Below are 22,260 nucleotides of genomic sequence, written 5' to 3'. Positions count from 1 at the left end.
ATGTCCTTAGGTTAGTTAGTTTTAAGCAGTTCTAAGTCTAGGGGACTGATGACCTCAGGCGTTACGTCCCATAGTGCTCTGAGCAGTATGGGACTTAATATCTGAGGTCATCAGTCCCCTAGAACTTAGAACTACTTAAACCTAACTAGCCCAAGAACATCACACACACCCATGCCCGAGGCAGGATTCGAACCTGCGACCGTAGCGGTCGCGCGGTTCCAGACTGAAGCCCCTAGAACCGCTCGGCCACTGCGGCAGGCAGAGCCATTTGAACCATTTGTTAAATCTCCGATGACCTCTAATTTCTCTGAATTTTTCGTCGTGGTCATTCCGCGAGACGTTTGTGGGAGGGGTTAATACGATGCTCGTCTGTTTTTGCAACGTGCTCTCTCGGATTTACAACAGCAAATCTCCCAGTGGTGCTCGGACCCCTCTCTTGTAGCATCTGCCTCCAGAGTTAGCTGAGTGTCTCCATTATGTTCTCGCGCTTATTGAGGGATCCCGTGAGAAACGCGCCGCTCTTATTTGTATCTTATCTCTTACTTATCTGATTTGGAAAGGGTCGCAGCCTGATTAACGGTGAAAAAGTCGATGGATAAGTGTCTAGTAAGTCACTTTCTTCGTGGATGAAGCACATTTCCTAAGAATCTGAACCTGCCATCTTCTTTGGTTACTATCTGTAACATGTGATCATCCTACTTTAACTCGCTCCGGCTGGTTACTCCTAGGTATGTTTAAAGTGATTTATCGCCTGTAGCGTAATCGAACAGTAGTGTATCGCTGTGCGTCCAGGTAGACAGCAGGGTCGAAATCCTTAACAGCGTGAAATGTGGTATGATGAACGCATGTCTGCCATGTTATCTTTGTAGGGAGAGAATGATGAATTTCTAGCGCTATATGTAAGGATCAACAAGCTGCATCTTGTTCGAAAGTCCGTGTCAAACTGGTGGGTCCAAACTTAGTTGGTTGAGCTTGATCCATATACGGGTCGAAGGAAGGGACTGCAGTGTTCAGACATACTTTCGGGTCGAGATTTCTCACCTTACGAGGAGCGTAGCGGACGATAACGTGTACCTGATGTAGAGTGCGACTGGCCGCCAAGGTGGCGTAAGTGAACGTCCCGTATGTAGGTGGACCCGCATCACCGTCTGTGTAAAAAGTGCGACAACCTGCAGGCTTATACGAAAGCGGTCTGGAGAACCATCAGTGTCCGCGGAGTAAACATATGAAGTGCACCATCCATGACCGTTCCCTGTACGGTTCATTACAAACGTAAATCCAAGCTTTCGTTGCATTTAATGAAATACTGTGTAGTAGCAGCCCATCCGTTCCTGAAACTGACTTATTCAGTTTCAAACAGAAACATGCGGTAATACGTACAGCGATTTAACTTTCTAGCTAGTATATTTTCATGTGGCAACATGAGCTACGATATATATATATATATATATATATATATATATATATATATATATATATATATATATATATATATATATTATTAAAAAGCACAAGTCATCTCTCTTTTCACAACTCTCTGTACTTTTAAATGTCCCCTTCTTTTTCAACAAAAATTAGACTAAAGGTAAATAACACAAAGAAAGGAAATTCTGCAAGTAACAGGGAACTAGTTAATACTAGCGTGTTACATCGGAAATTGATATTAGTAGATTTTTTCTCCATGACCTAGACTTCGTACAGCTCATAGCAAAAACTGCGGAAGTTGTTGGTGTATGGCGAACTGTATGCTTCCCTTCAGTGGCTGGTTCTTTACTGACAAAGTAATAAGTCATTTGGACAAAGGCTTAAGGAGATGTTGTCCTTACCTCTTAAAAGTGACCATTCGGGCAACCGCGAGTTTGTGTGAGGTATTTCCTCTGCCAAGAACAGGAAAAGAAACCTCAACGCAATATAAAAGGCTCTTGGAAAACAAAGTAGTGCTGCGTTTCATTCGAGGTCAGGTGTTTAACAGCGGTCAAATTGTTCACAGAAAATACCATCCATAGGTCTTGCAGAGAAGTGAGGGGAAATCCTGGTGCGTAAGTGTCCTCGATAGTGATGTCGCCTTCTTCTGTTTTGTTAAATGAATAGCACGGAACGAAACAAAGGTACTTAACGACTGATCCACAGACGCTTCTTGTCGCTATTGTGTTCTGTGGTGCGAACACTGTACACGGGGCGCATGCTAACACCGCCGGCTATACTTGGGCGTCTATCCTTTTAGGGAACGCCTAATAGACTTACGACACTGATATGGCCGCACTGCGTCTGGACTTCAGCTGAATTCTATAACATCGGCATTCCTCCAATTAAGAGGGCTGGATTCCTTCTGTCCTGTACTGCAGTGCGATGAAACACACATGTTTCTGAAGAAACGTTCACTGTTTGGGAATATCATCGCATTTGGAAAGTCTTTGTTTTCGTCGTTCTTAAGGAGCCTCTGGAAAAAATTCGTCCTCATTGAATAGGCAACCTTAACACAGAAAAATCATTTTACGACTTGACGTTCAGGCTGAATGTCGTGAGAAATTCATGTGCCTGTACAAGAGTCCATCCTAGATGTCAGATGTCAGTACTGATGGGAATATTTGTACACAATTGTCCATACGATTGCACATCATAATTTAATGGTCCTGGTGTCAAGATCACAAACAATTATCCGCCGTTCCTGATGTACATAATATTTTCAAATACGTGGCCTGCTTTTGTCCTTCGGCTGTTGTGCCTAAAAGAAGTACTGAATTTCACTTCACTGAACATTTACCTCATCTTGGCTGTGTAATTAAAAAACCAAACGTTTACGATGCAACAACACAAGCACGTCAGCCTCTTTAGATCTTCATTCAACCGTTGGAACTTCATTACTGTGGTCAATTTTAATATGTTATATAATGCAGTATCGCCATTTTGGCTCTTTTCAAATTTTATGGAAGATAAACATTCATAATATGTTTGTCCTAAAATTCTCATCTTTTGAGTCAAAACCCTTTAACATTAATTGCCTGAACGAGATGACTATATTGCCACACATAACAATCTCATTAACGTAATTCTATTACAGTCCAGTTCTTCCCACAATTATCAAAAGTGTGCAGCTTTATGGCAGCCCATTTAATAGCAGTAAAGCTCTACTTATGAACGTTAACGCAGTTGTGTTACAACTTGAACAGTGGTTTCTCCACGTGTTGGGTCAGCGAGTTCTGAAATCGGTGAAATCGGAGGAAGGGAAGTGGAGGTCCCCCTGAATAGAACCCTGCCTAGTTACCCTCTAAGGTACACTAACCAACTTTGGAATCAATGAAAACTTGACTCACTATAGCTAAGACAGAATTAAAGAATCAGAAAGAGTTGAGCAGTTCTTCTCTGCCGGCCGGGATGGCCGAGAGGTTCTAGGCGCTTCAGTCCGGAACCGCGCTGCTGCTGCTGCGGTCGCAGGTTCGAATCCTGCCTCGGGCATGGATGTGTGTGACGTCCTTAGGTTAGTTAGGCTTGAGTAGTTCTAAGTTCTAGGGGATTGATGACCTCAGCAGTTAATTGATTCCCATAGTGCTCAGAGCCATTGGAACCATTTTAGTTCTTCTCTACTGTTACCCAGGGAGAAACGCACCTATTGTAAATAGCCAAGTAAATGCTTGAGAAACTGGACTCCTTTAGAGGTTACACTGATACGCTTTTCCGCGGCTTTCCTGAACGATTTCTCTGGAATGGCGAGTGGATACTCAGTAGGTCAACGTCCAAAATCTCTCCCATACTGTCGAAATGAGCCACTACTCCTTCTGTAATCACTTCGTTTTCGACAGAAGATTACAGCTTAAAGCCCTGTTGAAAGTGTGGTTTCATCTTGGATTTCTCCAGAAGCGTTTCAGCGACGGAGAAAGTAAGACACGACAGCAGACAGCGATCTGAGCCTTGCCCCCGTCGAATATTATCTCCGTGTCTTAACCACAGTGACACCTCTTCGCCGGCCGGGGTGGCCGAGCGGTTCTAGGCGCTACAGACTGGAAACGCGCGACCACTACGGTCGCAGGTACAAATCCTGCCTCGGGGATGGATGTGTGTGATGTCCTTAGGTTAGTTAGGTTTAAGTAGTTCTAAGTTCTAGGGGACTGATGACCTCAGAAGTTAAGTCCCATAGTGCTCCGAGCCATTTGAACCATTTTGGCACCTTTTCGCTCCTCGAGGCTGGTGGAACGTCGAACAGGAAACAGAGGCCGTATTACAAGCAATTCTGCACCACCTCATCTACACTCCTGGAAATTGAAATAAGAACACCGTGAATTCACTGTCCCAGGAAGGGGAAACTTTATTGACACATTCCTGGGGTCAGATACATCACATGATCACACTGACAGAACCACAGGCACGTAGACACAGGCAACAGAGCATGCACAATGTCGGCACTAGTACAGTGTATATCCACCTTTCGCAGCAATGCGGGCTGCTATTCTCCCATGGAGACGATCGTAGAGATGCTAGATATAGTCCTGTGGAACGGCTTGCCATGCCATTTCCACCTGGCGCCTCAGTTGGACCAGCTTTCGTGCTGGACGTGCAGACCGCGTGAGACGACGCTTCATCCAGTCCCAAACATGCTCAATGGGGGACAGATCCGGAGATCTTGCTGGCCAGGGTATTTGACTTACACCTTCTAGAGCACGTTGGGTGGCACGGGATACATGCGGACGTGCATTGTCCTGTTGGAACAGCAAGTTCCCTTGCCCGTCTAGGAATGGTAGAACGATGGGTTCAATGACGGTTTGGATGTACCGTGCACTATTCAGTGTCCCCTCGACGATCACCAGTGGTGTACGGCCAGTGTAGGAGATCGCTCCCCACACCATGATGCCGGGTGTTGGCCCTGTGTGCCTCGGTCGTATGCAGTCCTGATTGTGGCACTCACCTGCACGGCGCCAAACACGCATACGACTATCATTGGCACCAAGGCAGAAGCGACTCTCATCGCTGAAGACGACACGTCTCCATTCGTCCCTCCATTCACGCCTGTCGCGACACCACTGGAGGCGGGCTGCACGATGTTGGGGCGTGAGCGGAAGACGGCCTAACGGTGTGCGGGACCGTAGCCCAGCTTCATGGAGACGGTTGCGAATGGTCCTCGCCGACACCCCAGGAGCAACAGTGTCTCTAATTTGCTGGGAAGTGGCGGTGCGGTCCCCTTCGGCACTGCGTAGGATCCTACGGTCTTGGCGTGCATCCGTGCGTCGCTGCGGTCCGGTCCCAGGTCGACGGGCACGTGCACCTTCCGCCGACCACTGGCGACAACATCGATGTACTGTGGAGACCTCACGCCCCACGTGTTGAGCAATTCGGCGGTACGTCCACCCGGCCTCCCGCATGCCCACTATACGCCCTCGCTCAAAGTCCGTCAACTGCAAATACGGTTCACGTCCACGCTGTCGCGGCATGCTACCAGTGTTAAAGACTGCGATGGAGCTCCGTATGCCACGACAAACTGGCTGACACTGACGGCGGCGGTGCACAAATGCTGCGCAGCTAGCGTCATTCGACGGCCAACACCGCGGTTCCTGGTTTGTCCGCTGCGCCGTGCGTGTGATCATTGCTTGTACAGCCCCCTCGCAGTGTCCGGAGCAAATATGGTGTGTCTGACACACCGGTGTCAATGTGTTCTTTTTTCCATTTCCAGGAGTGTATAAGCGACGACCTACATTCGTTCCGAAACGCAGCTACTTCTTTCTGTCAAAAGGGACGCGCCGGGTGCTGAACCACGGTACCTGGCGGCCGGGGGCTGGTACGCTCCTTGCAGACCGGAGGCCAGGAAAGTAGCGACGGTGGGAGGCGGAGAGTGCGCCCCTCGCCTCGTGGCGCGGCTTCCATTGTCGACACACAAAGCCGATGACGTGGTACGGCCAGGGGGACCGAGTAGGTCTTTGTCGATTCGCGTTTTCTCCCGCGCGCCCATAATGACACACGCCAACCAAAACCTTTACACTGCAGCAGCCAACCACTCCGCCGCGCGCGCCGCCTCCGTTCCTTCGCATCAAGCCTTCTTCTTCTCCTTTCCTTCCGACTTGTTAAGCAGCTGTGCGTCAGCGTGACAGAAGAAACCCGCGCGTGTTCACTCGCGCCCGCTTGCAGGCCTTTCTCTGCGCTCGTGTTAACTACACCGGCTCGTGCAGCGCAGTCTTTCCGCGGCAATTGTCTGAGACCAGCTCCAATTTAGTCGCAGAAAATGATAAGAGATGAATGTTTGATTGCTCCTACGTCGTTGACTGAGTTCGCTAAACATCTCAACATTTAACGCTGCTTAGGGATTAATGTGTGATGTTGTTGATAGCACTGCTCGCAAAACGCTCATCCAAGTGGCCCAAGAGAAATCCCTCTTCGCTGTTCCACTGCTCTTCAGCGTTGTATTGAACCACAGTCGTGAACATGTCCGTCAATGTTGCTTGAAGCAGTTAGTCTACTGATCGTAAACGATTACGGTGAGAATGCATCATCTTGCCGGCCGCTGTGGCCGAGCGGTTCTAGGCGCTTCAGTCTGGAACCGCGCTACAACTACGGTCGCAGGTTCGAATCTTGCCTCGGGCATGGATGTGTGTGATGTTCTTAGGTTAGTTAGATTTAAGTAGTTGTAAGTTATAGGGGACTGATGACCTCAGATGTTAAGTCCCACAGCGCACAGAGCCATTTGAACCATTTTTTTCAGCATCAACATCTTTGCTGCACATCGATTTCTCCACATTTCAAATTTACATCTGTCCCCTGGAACAACAAAGTCAAGAAAACAGAAAAGATGTTGATGGTACAGTTTCAAGTATCGTCGACATTGGGCTAGTAAGATGAAGCGAAGTAGAGTTGGAGGCATCTGGTATCTTGAAGAAAATGTGTGGCGAGAAGTTGTGTATGGCAACAGCCGAAAATCTAAATTATGATTACACACTACTATTTGAATTTCATTCCTCACAAATGAACCCAGTGTCTCAACCAGTTCACCAAAACTACAGATAACAAAAGTGTGATCTTGCCATACATATAAACAGACACACACTTTACTCCCCCCCCCCCCCCCCCTCCACACACACACACTTTTAATTTTTGTCTGAGATAACGGACAAATTTTTCTCAAACGCAAAACTGAAATAGCTCCAAATACACTGGTTCCGACCTTTATTATCAGGTTATTACCAAAACTGGGTGTGCCCTCCTAAATATTCCCATTCGGGAACCCCTTTTCCTCAACCCAAACTTGCTGTTATTTGGCTGAGAAAAATGAAAGGAAACAGTACCCCTGCGGAATTAAAATTGTAAAAAATAGCTTCATAATAAATACTGTTCTGCTGCTACAGCAATAGGTAACGGGCGTTATAAGAAAGTGGCCACTGTAGACCATTTGAGTAATAGGTAGAATTCGCTCGCATTCTCAGAGTTGAAAGACGATACACAATTAGTACCATGTGCACCTGTGATGACATTATATGCGAAAGTATCCTGAGAAGATACGTACAAAGCCTAGAAAATGAGTCACATACGGACAGTCTCTTTGTTTATCTGAGCTAAAGGAAGGAACCACTTATTAGTTCTATATTTACAGCTGCATCTGTATTTTATAGATCCTAGGAGTTTCATTTTAAAGGGTAATTATTTCATTCTATTCGCAAACCACTGGAAAAATGACTAAATGAACAGCTTACTACGTGTTCTGTCTGATGTAATCCTACTTTCAAGAGATCCGTAAACAGCACTTGACATTTCTGTTAAGAATCTTTTAACATGTCATCTTTATCGTTTATCAATAGTCCGTCAGACTGATTTTTCTAGACTGGGATAATATCTGGGAGCCGGTGGTCACCTTTACTGCCCTTGTCTAAATGGCAACATCACTCTCTAGTTCCATGTCACGTTCGTGTCTCCTGAACTACTTTATATATTGCTCTCATTACTGCGAAGCAAGCGTTCTTTTGCACTTATATCACCGCACTCTAACAGGGCAGGGAGCGATGCGTTAGACCCCGACTGCCAGGTATGTTCTAGCAGTGTGTGTCATTCCCCTTTTGCCATGACATTTGCTTCGCCCTATCGAAGGGGGGGGGGGTGTTTACCTTTGCGACAGACGCGCACTGGAAACCACACCGCAGTTAAATTGAGTCTTGATTGCTATTACTGGTTGCGCAGAAACGGTAATATCGCTTTTCCACTTTACGTCATGGTACCATCAAAGAGATTTCCTGTCTAATTGGAGATATGCAAATGTTAACCCTGGGACCGCCGCCGTATTACGATACGTGCAGTCTATTGGTCGTGGCCGAAGAGAAGTTTGGTCGTTTCGCCGAAATTGGTAATTCATCAATTACGATATTCAGTTTCTCCTTTCATGCTGCGTTGGCCACAATTAGCTGATAGTGGAGGGAAATGCAGAATGACGTAGCGTTTGTTGCGAATTTAGAATGGCATAAAGAGTCAGTTGTTGAAATGGAACGTCGTTGAGAAGTCCAGTGACAGTACGTCGCTCGGTTTGTATTTACTTTGTGTACAACAAATGAAATCTGAGTGTATGAATCTGATTTCTTTGCTAGGCCTGTATTCTGTTTCTAGTATAAAACTGCCTCGGTCTTGTTCTGACGTCGACGCTAAATTCTTCATTATCTCATTATTCGCTCTTTCCATGACAGAAGACAGTGCCACTGTCTCACTTGTTTGCGTGTTTCTGTAAGAGAAAGAGAGTTGTATCGTTCTACTTTGTTGGCACTGACACAGCGTTGAAAGTAAAACTGCTCACCTTCGATATCGTGAGTCCATTCACTTCTACTGACAGCCTTAGCTTTGCGTGTATTGATTGAGGTAACCGTGCTCGAAATGGACGCAGTTACATGGGCATGATATTGGCAGTTGCAAGCTTTAAAAGACGTTGCGAAATATAATTCAATATACAGTATGAATTCTAAGTGGTATCAAAGTATTTGTACCATTTTACAGAGGAGAGTAGTAGGCCTACGAGATGTATTTATTTTTGCTACCGTTTCTGATGTTTAGAGTTAACAAATCCAGAAACAGTTCTGAAGCAGAGTGAGAGGATCCCGAAGTGTCGACGCCATTTCGTCATGCAGTTGCACACTGAATAGTGCTGAAAATCAATACCATTTAAACTGAATTGCATGACTTTTAATTTAACGCTTGTTTCACTATATTTTACCGAAATATTTCGGTACAGCTGGCGTCTATGCGCGATATTTTCATACACAACCGTTACAGAGCTGCTGAAGTTTTTGTTGTTCTTCTTCTAGTTTGGACAGTACGTAGTCATCTGGTAGACGAACTATTGGAACCGCAGAACAACAGATATTTTAGGAGGTTTGTGACGGTTATACTTAAAACTATGTGTTTTATAAAAGCAATGGAGCACAAGATACAGAAGATCACCAGGTGGCTTTCATTGCCTTTCGTGTGATTTTCATTACCGAAAACCCCTGTTACTTGAATTTTGTGCTAGGGAGTGTGTGTTTCCACTGCCGTGAACATGTGGAAAGCAATTGCATTAATTTACGACTCCAATGTATTTTCTTCTCTCTGGAATCGTGATATTTCCACTACATACTCTAAAAGTGAACTTCTGACCAGAAAGGTAACCCTATCTGAACACAGTAGCTTGGTAATGGAAAGTTTCGTAACTATTTTGGTAAGTTATAGCACGTCCGTCGTGTTCATTTCTTGGGAAAAAAAGCAGTACGAATATTTGGGGTTAATGAGAACCACCACAGCTATACTGAAACACTTTGATTGTCTCATAACCGGTTTCGTTCATTGCCGAGTTGTGCCAGTATCAATGTTTAGGCGGTATAGTTGCCTTGAGGCAAAACCTGGAAATGACGGTTAGAAAAGTGGTTCAAATGGCTCTGAGCACTATGGGACTTAACTTCTGAGGTCATCAGTCCCCTAGAACTTAGAACTACTTAAACCTAACTAACCTAAGGACATCACACACATCCATGCCCGAGGCAGGATTCGAACCTGCGACCGTAGCCGGTTCCAGACTGTAGCGCCTAGAACCGTTCGGTCATCCCGGCCGGATAACGACGGTTACAGAAACAGGCTGTGGCGCAATAAATGAATATCAACAGAGCAGTGGTGGTTCCAATTCATCATTAAATTTGGTACCAATTAGCTGTTCAGCTCAAAATAGAGATTAAAAAGCAGTACATTAGTGTCGTGAAAGGTATCTGAAAAGGGATCGTTGTATGGAAACGCTTCGTAACACTTTATTTTGGTAAATTATAGCAACTGCATTGTGCTGATTTGTTGGTAGAAACCAGTACAGTAGCAGTGCACGAGAGGGCACTGGCTGTGGAACTGACTTGAGGCAGAGCGCGCGGCGGCAGCGGCAGCGGCAGCAGTGGCGAGGGCGAGCGGCGGGTGTGCGCTGACGCCAGGTGTGCGGTGGCTTGTTGCAGGCGCGGCGATGGGCAAGTGAGTCTGAGCGGCGCGCCGTCGGCCGGAGTACAGCAGCAGCAGCGGCAGAGGCACAGCCCGCACCAGGAGGGGAGTCGCCGAGGTGCCGAGGAGGGGAGGCGCGGAGCTCCACTGGCTGCGCCGGGGCCCCTACCACTCGCAGCGGACCCTCCGCCAATAACAGAGGCGCTTTCTTATGATGTCATCAGAAGAGGAGGCCGAATGCTTCGGGTTGTACGGAGATAAACTGCTGAAGAAGACAAAGCGCACGAGGCAGCGAGTGGACGCGGGCGAGCCCAGGAACAGCTACTCGTCCATACCGAACTTCAGTTCGCGACCGAGCTTCCTCAGCGGAGGACTTTACGGCGCCATTTTCAGCCAAAGCCAGCAACACTTCGGCCTGTTCGGGCCGGCGGCGTTCGCGCCCGCCAAGATGCTCAACGAGCTGCTCGGCAGGCAGGGAGTGAAGACAGACGGAGGCGGCGGGGGCGGCCAGGCGGGCGGCGGGGGCGTCGCCACCAGCGCCGGGCCCGACGTCATGATGGACAACAGCGCCGGCGGCGACTCCAAGGGCGCCTTCGACTGCCTCAACGCCACGTCGGTGATCCGACGCGGGCTCGACGGCGAGGACACGACGGGCGCGGGCAGTCCGCCGCCGGGCGACCTGGCCCACCACATGCTCAGGGACATCCTGCAGGGCCGCAAGAAGGACCTCCTCGGCCTCGACCTGCACGACCTGCGGGGTGACCCGGGCTCCCCGGACAATAACAACAGCATCACCAGCAACAACAACGACCTGTTGCTGCAGCTCAAGAACGGCGACGTCACGTCCGAGGGCATGGGCGACAAGGAAGTGGCCATGAACGGCAGTGACGGCGAGGTGCAGAGCGGCGAGGAGGAGTCGACGACGGCCGTCGAGGAGGCGCTCAACGAGGTCGCCGGCGCCGTCAGCAAGCAGATCTCCAAGGAGATCAAGAAGGAGATGGAGGAGGCGCTGAACGGCGGCGCGAGCTCTGACACGGAGCAGTCGCTCGCGTCTCCCGCATCCGACTCTGGGAATCGAGTCAAGGACGAGACGGAGAGCGACGCGCAATCCGGCGACAAGGACGGCAAGGACAAGGACGTCCCGTCGCCGTCTTCGGGGCAACAGTCGCAACAGCAGCAGCACCAATCCACCAGCACGACGCCGAACAGCCAGCACAAGCCTTCGGAACATATGGCTGAGCTGAAGCGAGCGCGCGTGGAGAACATCGTGTCGTCGATGCGGTCGAGCCCTGTGCCGATCGCGGTGAACGGCTGTAAGAAGAGGAAGCTGTACCACCCTGTCCAGCACGACAGCAGCAGCCAGCAGCAGCAGCAGCTTCACCTGTCTGCAGGGCTGGGACTCCTCATGGACGATGAAGACGACCTGTTAATCGAACCGCCAGAGGTGCGCCAGAAGCGAGTCGAAAAGAACGCCCTGAAGTCGCAGCTGCGGTCGATGCAGGAGCAACTGGCCGAGATGCAACAGAAATACGTTCAGCTGTGCACGAGGATGGAGCAGGAGTCGTCGGATTGTGCCGACATGGACGACGGAGGCAGCGACTTGGACGCGGACGCGCCGAGCCCGACGCCGCCGCCACCCCCGCCTCCGCCACCTCCGCCCCCGCCGCCCCCACAGCAGCAGCAACTGCCGCAGGTGATGCCGCCGGTTCCCATGACTGCTGTGCCGCAGCAGCAACCTCCGCCCCCGGTCGCTATGCCGCAGCAACCCCCGGCGATGCCTCCCGTCGGCGTGCCGGATAAGAACGTAACTCCCAAGCCGTGCTCTCCGGCGAACAGGTTACCCGTTCCCAAAATGGGACAGCAACACCATATGATGCAGACGATGAACGGCGGCATGCCGATGATGCACCACCAACAACAACAACCACAGCAACAGCCGCCGCAGCAGCAGCAACCGACGCCGCAGCAGCAGCAACAAATGCACGAGGGCCACCCTCAGATGGCGCAGCACCACCAACACCACCACCCCCTCAGCAACGCCGCTGCCATGTACCTGGGCGTCAGCCACAAGCTCTTCTTGGAGCAGGAGAGGATGGCCAAGGACGCAGCAGCGGCGGCTGCCGTGGCGGAACAGCAGCACCACCACCACCAGCAACAACAGCAACAACTCGCCGCCCAGCAGCAACAGCAACAGCAACAACAGCAGCAGCAGCAGCTGGCTGCACAGCAGCACCATCAGCAGCAACAGCAACAAGCTGTCGCACAGCAGCAGCAGCAACAACAGCAGCAGCAACAGCAGCAGCAGCAACAGCAACAACAACAACAACAAGTTGTGCAGCAGCAGCAGCAAATGAAGAGCTCTGCTGTCTCGGCGGACTTTTCTGAACGCTTCACCATGTTCCGCAACAGCGTGGCCGCCGCCCCAGTTTCCGGCGCCGATCTCGAGGGCCTCGCAGACGTCCTCAAATCGGAGATCACCGCCTCGCTGTCGAGTCTCATCGACTCGATCGTGTCCCGGTTCGTGCAGCAGCGGCGTTTCAAGCAGTCGGAAGCAGCGGCTGTGGCCGCCGAGCAGCTGAATAAGGACCTCCTGCTGGCGTCGCAGCTACTCGACAGGAAGAGCCCCAGGACTAAGGTCATCGACCGTGGAGGTAAGTGCTGAATAACTCCTGTACTTGTCATGTTGCCTACTCAGACTTCATCTGAAGCACGTAACTCGTTTAAAAACAGCTTTTTAGAGTGTGCACAAGTGATTCGGCTTAGCGAAAGGTGTGAGACGGTTTGTGATTGTTAAGCATACGCCACGGCATGACAGACACGGTGGCGCCCACCTGTTGACGCCCGCATGCTGCGACGACGCCTCGCGTAACTGGAGCAGCCGAACGCCATATCCCGGTGGACAGCTGTTGTGGGCGAAGCCCCGAGCCCACGTTGTCGCTCCTTCCGTCGCAACTGCTCGTGTTCATTTCCGCAAGCATTGCGTCTACTGTAGTGCTTTATATACCTGATATCGGGAATTCACATTACCCATAAAAAGTCTGTGGCCCCTAATACGGTTAAAAGTATCCTTTGCTAGATCCGTGTAACGCATACAATCACTTACATAAACAATGCAGATATCACCTCACGCTCTATGTTAGAAGATGAGTCTTCTACATTAAAAAGATATCGTATGTAATAATGTGTTAAATTTTCTAGATGAAAATGCCTAACAGTTACGTGAAATTTTTTAGATCACAGTCCGTAGCTGCAAGTGTGATATGATTCAAACAGTGCATTAACTAGAATCTACAGCTTTCATCCTTGCGCTTCTCCGAAAACGCGAAAGATTTTTGTACCCCTGATAAACTGTCACAAATAAGCAGCACTTCAGTACTCATAATGTTGCTACCTTTGATGTGCCCGTAATAGTTAACGGAATTTCTCTATAGTCTTTCCGCCAGAGTTAAGTTACTGTAACGAAATGATCCACTCGTTTCAAATAGATCCACATTTTAGCACTGTGCATCAGCCTGAATGTTCCTCTGTCGAAACACAACAACCGTTGACCCTCAGTATTTTCTAGTTCTTCACTATTTATTCTCATTCATTTTTCTTTCTTTTGCGCAGTGACATAATTGAAAGACTAGACCGCTGATTAATGAGTTATTCTTTGTTGTTTCAAACGCTCGGTTGTTCTTGTTACGATCTCGAATTGTACTATGTAAGAGCGAAAAGTGTTTCTGAAGAAGTGCATCGTAAAATTTAAAAAGGACACCTCGCTGTTTTAAACGCAGTTAAAAAGAAATTCTTGTTATTGCTTCGGATAAAATATTGCATATCTGACATAGAAGTTAGTGTTGGTCTTTAAATTTCCCAATTAAAAATATTATTTGCTATTGATTTTTCCTACTACATACAATCTCCATCTGCGTCGTAAGAATTTGGTGTACGAAAGGGCTAGAATGAATTTTTTTTTACTTAGCGACCATGTTCTTGTTTACAAAATATTACACAATATTTATATTTATGGACCGTAGTGAAGACAGCGCCATTTCAGCTATTATTGATAAAAAAAAATTCGGACGCAGTAATCCGTACAGAGCAGTCTTACACACATTTCGCATTCCAATATTTCTGATGCAATAACTTCTCGGAGTGGCTTGCACTTGCATCCCAAATACAAAAACATATACAAAATAAGACAAGGAAAAATAAAAATATATTTAATGTGGAAATATGAAGTCAAGATGTTTCACTCTCATTTCACAGGGACAGCCATTTAAGTACGCATTAAAAGCGCAACTTATACGTGCTCTGTGTACTTCTAGATTCTCGTCGTCGTAAAATACGTGCAGATGAAAGCATGGAAGGCGAAAAGCATTTCATTGTGCCTGAAGCTATTATTGTTTATGTAAAGTCAGATTGATGTTTTTGTGACAGCTATTTTTTTTACGATAACTTCCGACAAATTAAATTAGTTTGTCCAGGCTTTTCAGCACGATACGTTACGGCACACTTTGGTATCCTCACTTCACATACTTTTGCATTGCCGTAATACTTAAGAATTTCATATCAATAGCGAACCAATCTTACGACGTTTTGCCAATGATAGTATATTTGGCACGTTCTGATTCCTGCGAAGTGTTCTGTTCCCACAGAAAATTAACAGTTCACGTTTCGAGCACTTTTGGTAAAGATGTATGTTTGACCGATGTGTCTGTCTACATACACACGCAAACTAGAGCAACAGGCACTCACCCCACTACAAGCTACCTGCAACAGGAGTATATTGCTTTAATACTGTGGGACTGTCAGACATCCAAAGTATTTTACACACAAATTGCTTGCAGTTTCACATGCTAATAATAATTTGGGCTTCTCGCACACGCGTAATGACTTTGACCGGTAATGGTCAGGGGTAATGTGTGTCATCATTTCAGATAAAGCAGCACTTGGTATCAATTTGAAGCCAACTTTTAGTCGCGTCGAGTGTTCCAGAAAGGCTAAAATGTTTGCCAGATACAGTCGACTCTAGATATATCACTGTTCGAGGCACCTAACAGAAAGTCTCAATAACTAAGAGTTCGATTTAACATAAGTTTGACTCATCAAATTGTAATCAGGAAAAAGTATAAATAAGAGTATAAGTTAAAAAATGGGAGACTACTGTAATTTGACAAACATACTTATTTCTGTACAAAGTGAAGCTGAGAGTAACAACTAGAACACACATAAAAAGAAAGTTGATTTTTTACATGTTTAGTTACTTTTTTATTTACTTTAATATTTCAGCCAAAAAACACAAAGTCCCTAGAATACATAAGAAACGTTCAGTTTTATTCATTTTTTTATGCTGAATAATATTAAGACTCTCGTTTTCCCAAAAAAGCTCCTTAAAGCGACGTTATGTCTTTTTTCATAGTAAGTGAGTCACCTCTCACTAGCGGCGAACCCTATAGCGCCCACATTAAAAGCGAATGACCTTAAACCTGTAACCTCTGTCCGCTTGCTCTCGACACTCACTAAACAACTTCAAAACGAAACTGGCTGTACAGTAATAAAGTACCTGAAACATGGCTTATGGTTTCTTATTAACATTGACATTATTCAACGGTGGGGCACGAACAGATCAAGATTAACAACGTAAAGCCACATTGACTTTTAATCGACCTTGACTAATTCAAAAATAAGAAAAGGTTTTTGAGAGACCACTGTCAATCACAAAATTTGTTGAGTACGTAAATCACTGAAGGAAGTAATATTTTTCTAGGCATAAAACTAAATTCAGGCAATAATGGCAGCACAAAAAAATTAACAAAAGTAGTTGATGGTGATGTTGTGTTTAAAGTAACATTTGGTAATTTGTGAACAGTCGTTGACATCAAGGAAAAATCTTATGAGTTGTCAGGCCGCGTCATATTTGTTCTACGCGATCGATATTCCGTCCCGTCCGTTGGGATCTTCTTCACGAACTTGTGATGCCCACAGTCGACCGAGTTTTCAGACAATCATGGACACCACAACATCCTGACGAAGATACCATCAGAGGGGTAGAAACGTCGATCATGTAGGAGAAATAGGGAGCAATCTAACAATCTAGAAGATATTATCTTTAATGACAACGACCACGAAAGTCTTACGTAGTGGGTAACATGTTCGAAGGAGCCATAGCAACGGAGATAACTGAACAATCCACAGCAAGATATGGAGAAATATGATCAGAGTACGTCCCAAGACTGTACAAAAGAGCTTTAATATCTACGTGTACTTGTGTTAAAGGGTTTGATACTGGCATTATAGCCTGAAGATGATTTTTATACCTCGAAACATGATGCTTCATTAAATAATTTAAGTGGTCAAAAAGTTTTCATATTGATTAGAGCTGTGTTCTAATGTAACTTTGTTACGAGTGGTGTTCAGCAACTGATGCAACACTTTTTTTCTGAGAGCAGGTTGATTTTATTCAGGATTCCCACACACCACATTACTGCCCACTCTTTTGGCTACAGTACTCTATTTTTTAGCATAGTATTCGTTCAAAGTAACGGACTTACGCCATCGTACTGGGAGGGCCTGTATGCTTGCATGGTACCACTCCACTAGCCGACGTCAGAGCCCACGTCTTACTGCATCAGTAACATCCCTATCATCCATGTGCTACTTTTCGCGGACTGCATACTTCGTTGCGCCAAGGTGCGAGACCTGGACTGTAGAGTGGATGAGGAAGCAGAGGCTAATAAAATTTCGTGAGCTTTTCTAGTGTGTGCAGACTTGTGTGAGGCCTTGCGTTGCCATGGAGAATGAGTAGTTCGTTTGCATTTTTGTGGCGACGAACACTCTGGTCATTTATTTCTGAGCGTAGCCCAATACACAGCAGAGTTGACTACTGCACCACGAGGGACAACATCAAATATTAAAGCCCCTTCTGAGTCCCAGAAGAGCATCGCCATGACTCTGTCGACTGAGGACGCGGCTTTGAACTTCTTCTTCGGAGGAGAGGTGGTGTGGCGCCATCGCCTGTGACGATGATGGACAAAAAATTGTCATGATCAGCCTTGTAACGCGCAAGCAGTTCTTCACACATGGTCCTTCGTTGCTTTTTATGATCTCCTGTTAGGCGGCTACGAACCCAGCAGCCACGCACCCTTGTGCATCCCAAATAGCGGACGAGTGCGTCAGCACTGCCAACAGAGATGTGCTGTTGTACAGCGAGGGGTTTGATTGTAATCCGTCGATTACTTCGAATGAGACTGTCCGCACGTTCCAACGTTGTAGGAGTCACAGGCTTGCGTGACCTTGTTACAATGATGACAGACACCTCGCCCAGTGACTCACCGTGCCTTTGGTCACTGCCAGATCTCAGTAGACATTCTGCAAGCGCCTATGAATATCTGCGATGATCTGGTTTTCCACCGAAAGAAACTCCATGGCAGGTCTGTGCTTGGAAGCACCTCCGTTACAGACGCCATATGGAGGCTACGTATAGCGCCGTCACCCATCGGAACTTCATGAAAGTATAGGCGTTGAAACGGGAATATTCCACGATGTTCCAAAACAAGTTCCGCATTTCTTCAACCGAAACTGACTGACAAAAAAAATGTGTTGCGTTACTAACTGAATCCTCTCGTATTTCCACCACTGTGTGTCGTTCATTTCCCGCTGTGGCCGAGCGGTTCTAGGCGCTTCAGTCCGGAACCGCAGTGCTGCTACGGTCGCAGGTTCGAATCCTGCCTCACACATGGATGTGTGTGATGTCCTTAGGATAGTTAGGTATAAGTAGTTCTAAGTCTAGGGGACTGATGACCTCAGATGTTAAGTCCCATAGTGCTTAGAGCCATTTTTTTGTGTTTTTTTTTTTTTTTTGTCGTTCATTTCATGTGTACTAGGGGCAGTACAGGGTCTATATTTTGAAAGTTTCTTGCACTAAAGCTCATTGCCATTGTGCAGAGTAGTTTAGGTGGATAGCGCCGATAGCAGACTTCGTCACTAAGGCGACCAGACGTGTGCTGTGCTGCAGGTGGCGGCGGTGGTTCGGCGCCAGGCACGCCCCGCGTCAACGGCACGGCGTTCCCCAGCATGGCGATGACGCCGCAGTCGGCGGACGGCGGCTTGGCGGGCATGGCGCCGCAGCAGGTGGGGGCGGCGGGCGGCCAGCAGCAGGCGCCGTCGCACGTGCGGCCGTCGCCCACCGCCGCCATGTTCGCCACCCCCAAGGCGGCCGCGCCCTGGCTCGCCGGCCCGCCTCACGTCAACCCCTTCTGCGGGGGCGGAGGAGGCGGTGGCGGCGGCGGGGGCGGCGCCGGGGGCGGCGACTCGAGGGACGGAGTACCCGAACAGAACGAGGCGCTCAGCCTCGTGGTCGCGCCCAAGAAGAAGCGGCACAAGGTAAAGCACCGTCTCACCCCTCAATGGCAGATACTTTGGTTCTCTGTGAAACATTACGCCGAAGCCTGCCCCCTTACGGGGAGGCCTCGCCGGCCGGTGTGACAGTCGCCGCCTAATTTCCTTGACGTCAGACGTCGATGTTGCAGGTGACGGACACGCGGATCACGCCGCGCACCGTGAGTCGCATCCTGGCGCAGGACGGGCCGGACCCCAGCAAGTACGGCGGCATGATGGCGCCGGGCCCGGGAGCGGGCGCCGACTCGCCGCCGCCGCAGCCGCCGCAGCAGCCGCAGCAGGTAACCGCCGCACCCTCAGTCACCGCCTCCGCCTCCCGACTTCCTTTTCCTCTGTCTCGGAATACGCGTCACGCTTGAAGGATGGTGAGCGACGGATGATCTTTCCAGGTGGGAGGCGTTCCTCCGCAGGCAGTGTCGCAGCGGCCGTACCACCCCCCGCCCCCGCCACCCATCATGCCGGTCTCGCTACCGACCTCTGTGGCCATCCCCAACCCGTCACTGCACGAGTCGCAGGTCTTCTCCCCGTACTCGCCCTTCTACGGCGGACAGCAGCAACAGCAACAGGTACTTGGAGCCTCCTTTTTTTCGCTAATAGACAATGTTTCAGTAGGCAATAATCTTATCTTCAAGCACTGTAAACCAGGGTGGCTTTGTGCTGCGACTAAATAATTATGCGATATGAGACAGAGCTATTCGCTGGGGAAGACACTAATCCTGTTACAGCTCGAACTCGAATGAGCTGGGGAAAAAGTTTCTTGAAAGCAGCAAAATGAAAGGAGTGAAATATTATCTGAAAACCAAAAATGTCAGATTTATATTCAGAAAGCGAGAACTCGTTTGTACTCCTGACACCTGGGATCAGAAATTCTGCAAAATAAATTTTGTAATTATATCTGAACAACTCTTTAAAACCATTGTACAGGAATTGTATTCTTTTTTGTCACTAATTTACCTTTTAGGTAGCTCGGCACTATGCCACCTAGTATTTAGCATTGGAAAACCCACAATAAAGAAGGTAAAAAGTCATCCATTCCTATGAAGTGACTTCGTGTCAAGTTCGCCTCTCTTTTTTGATCCAGAACTATACTCTGGGAAACAAATACTAAGTTTATGGAATAAGAAATATACCAAATTTCATCCATTCAGTCTCTGCCGAAATTTTTCTTAAAAAAGTTTCCTCATTAATACCTTCAAAAACAGCACAAACTCTCCCTGGATTACGGTAGTCGGGAGAAATTAAAGACAGGCTAATGTGTAATCTATCTGCGTATGGTATCACTGGACATCGGTATGCAGAAGTATGTGATTCGCCCACTGCTCTCTCTGTCGTTAATGCTTGAAGTCAAACCATTTTATGAGATAAAACTACCATAACTGTGAGTGAAGGGAAAATTTTGGTTTGTGTCCTATCCATGCGATGATCAAGATAGTTAATTCAGACATGTTACTCCCTTGTGGTTTAATGATCAGCCTGTCTGATATTTACAAGAGGGTCTGAATTTTAAGCCGGCCGGAGTGGCCGCGTGGTTCTAGGCGCTGCAGTCTGGAACCGCGAGACCGCTACGGTCGCAGGTTCGAATCCTGCCTCGGGCATGGATGTGTGTGATGTCCTTAGGTTAGTTGGGTTTAAGTAGTTCTAAGTTCCAGGGGACTGATAACCTCAGAAGTTGAGTCCCATAGTGCTCAGAGCCATTTGAACCATTTTTTTTTTCTGAATTTTATTTCCAACACAACATAGGCCTTTCCCTTGGTTTGTCACATTTATTTTTCACCCTCTGGGACACTAGCTGCCACGTTACGAAATTTCCTTCAACAGTAATTGGTCCCACACAGCTGTCGATGACATTCACCTCTATATTTGTATAAATAATACGACTTCTACAATTGAAGTAACTATAATTACCAGTGATGGTTTGCTTCTCACAACATTTACTACTAAACAATTCAGAGCCCATGTTTACTATATGATTTTTCCTTGTTTATGTCCACACTACCGGCTCCCGAAATATAGAAAGAAAGAGTTTGAAGTAGATTTGTTTCACAGTATCGAAGATGAAGAAGTGCTCATAGTTATCGTCCAAGGGCTATTAGGAAAGTAAGGTCCGATCGGGAACGAAACGGAAACAACAGTGAAAATCTGAAGAAACTTTCACAGGTATGTTGCGCAGTGTCTCTAGTTGCACATCGACCGCGTCACGTCGCTCTTTTTGGTTCTGAGCTCACAGTGAGCGCATAAAGATCCCTAAAAAATTGTCTCCCGCTAATTAGGCCGCCTGCCGTGAGATTTTGCTGGTTTCGTGCAGCCCACGTAACGTCACGGTCATGCACTTCCTTCTTCATGACGATTCTCGGTATCATACTGCAGGGGCAACGAAGACGCTCCTGCAACGTTTTCGACGGGAAGTTTCTGATCGCCAACAATACTGTCCGGACGTGCCACCGTCTGATTTTCATGTCTGCTCTCATGAACCGCCGACTGTGAGGACAAAATTTTGGCGGAGACAACGAGTTACAGACCAGCTTAGAGAACTGGCGGAAAGCGGAGGTGGCTGCTTTCCATGAGGAAACTGTTTTTAAGGTTGCACAACGTTACGAGAGACTGGTTTCCATTTCACGACCGATCGGACCTGAGTAGCTCTAGTATGTATTTTAGAGCCCATTTTTACTACAATTTTTTCCTTCGAATGCTGATTCTTGTCATATCCCTGAATACTGAGCATTTCTCGTGGTACACAATGTATAGTGCGAGGCCTGGTGGTTTTTCCTTTAGCCTTGTGTTTCAGATTTGAATAAGGTGAATACTGGCATGCAAGCTGTCTCTAGGCGGCGTCAGAATGAGACGATTACATCGCTTTGTGTGTATTTCATTTGTCATTTACACTACAGGCCATTAAAATTGCTACACCACGAAGATGATGTGCTACAGACGCAAAATTTAACCGACAGAAAGAAGATGCTGTGATATGCAAATGATTAGCTTTTCAGAGAATTCACACAAGGCTGGAGCGAGTGACGACACCTACAACTTGCTGACATGAGGAAAGTTTCCAACCGATTTCTCATACACAAACAGCAGTTGACCGGCGCTGCCTGGTGAAACGTTGTTGTGATGCCTCGTGTAAGGAGGAGAAAGGCGTACCATCACGTTTCCGACTTTGATAAGCGTCGGATTGTAACCTATCACGATTGCGGTTTATCGTATCGCGACATTGCTGCTCGCGTTGGTTGAGATCCAATGACTGTTAGCAGAATATGGAATCGGTGGGTTCAAGAGGGTAATGCAGAACGCTGTAGTGTATCCCAACGGCGTCATATCACTAGCAGAGGAGCTGACAGGCAACTTATCCTCATGACCGTAACGGATCGTGCAGCCACTTCTCGATCCCTGAGTCAACAGATGGGGACGTTTCCAAGACAACAAGCATCTGCACGAACAGTTAGACGACGTTTGCAGCAGCATGGACTATCA

At 47.6% G+C, this 22,260-nt stretch overlaps 1 protein-coding gene across 1 annotated transcript in view; it reads left to right on the top strand.

The window, feature by feature from the left end:
- The first annotated feature begins 10,491 nt into the window (after positions 1–10,491).
- Positions 10,492–22,260, top strand: part of LOC124553609 (homeobox protein prospero-like) — a 59,560-nt gene continuing 47,791 nt past the window's right edge. The window contains exons 1-6 of the mRNA XM_047127502.1: positions 10,492–11,999; positions 12,114–13,058; positions 18,389–18,501; positions 18,676–18,774; positions 18,921–19,070; positions 19,179–19,355. Coding sequence (XP_046983458.1) covers positions 10,619–11,999; positions 12,114–13,058; positions 18,389–18,501; positions 18,676–18,774; positions 18,921–19,070; positions 19,179–19,355 — 2,865 coding nt within the window. The 5' untranslated portion in view covers positions 10,492–10,618. The remainder of the gene's footprint in view (positions 12,000–12,113; positions 13,059–18,388; positions 18,502–18,675; positions 18,775–18,920; positions 19,071–19,178; positions 19,356–22,260) is intronic.

This window comes from Schistocerca americana, chromosome 1, assembly GCF_021461395.2.
Source record: "Schistocerca americana isolate TAMUIC-IGC-003095 chromosome 1, iqSchAmer2.1, whole genome shotgun sequence".
NCBI classification, from domain to species: Eukaryota; Metazoa; Arthropoda; class Insecta; order Orthoptera; family Acrididae; genus Schistocerca; species Schistocerca americana.
The sequence above is the reverse complement of the archived record's forward strand: the minus strand, read 5'-3'. Positions and strand labels throughout refer to the sequence as shown.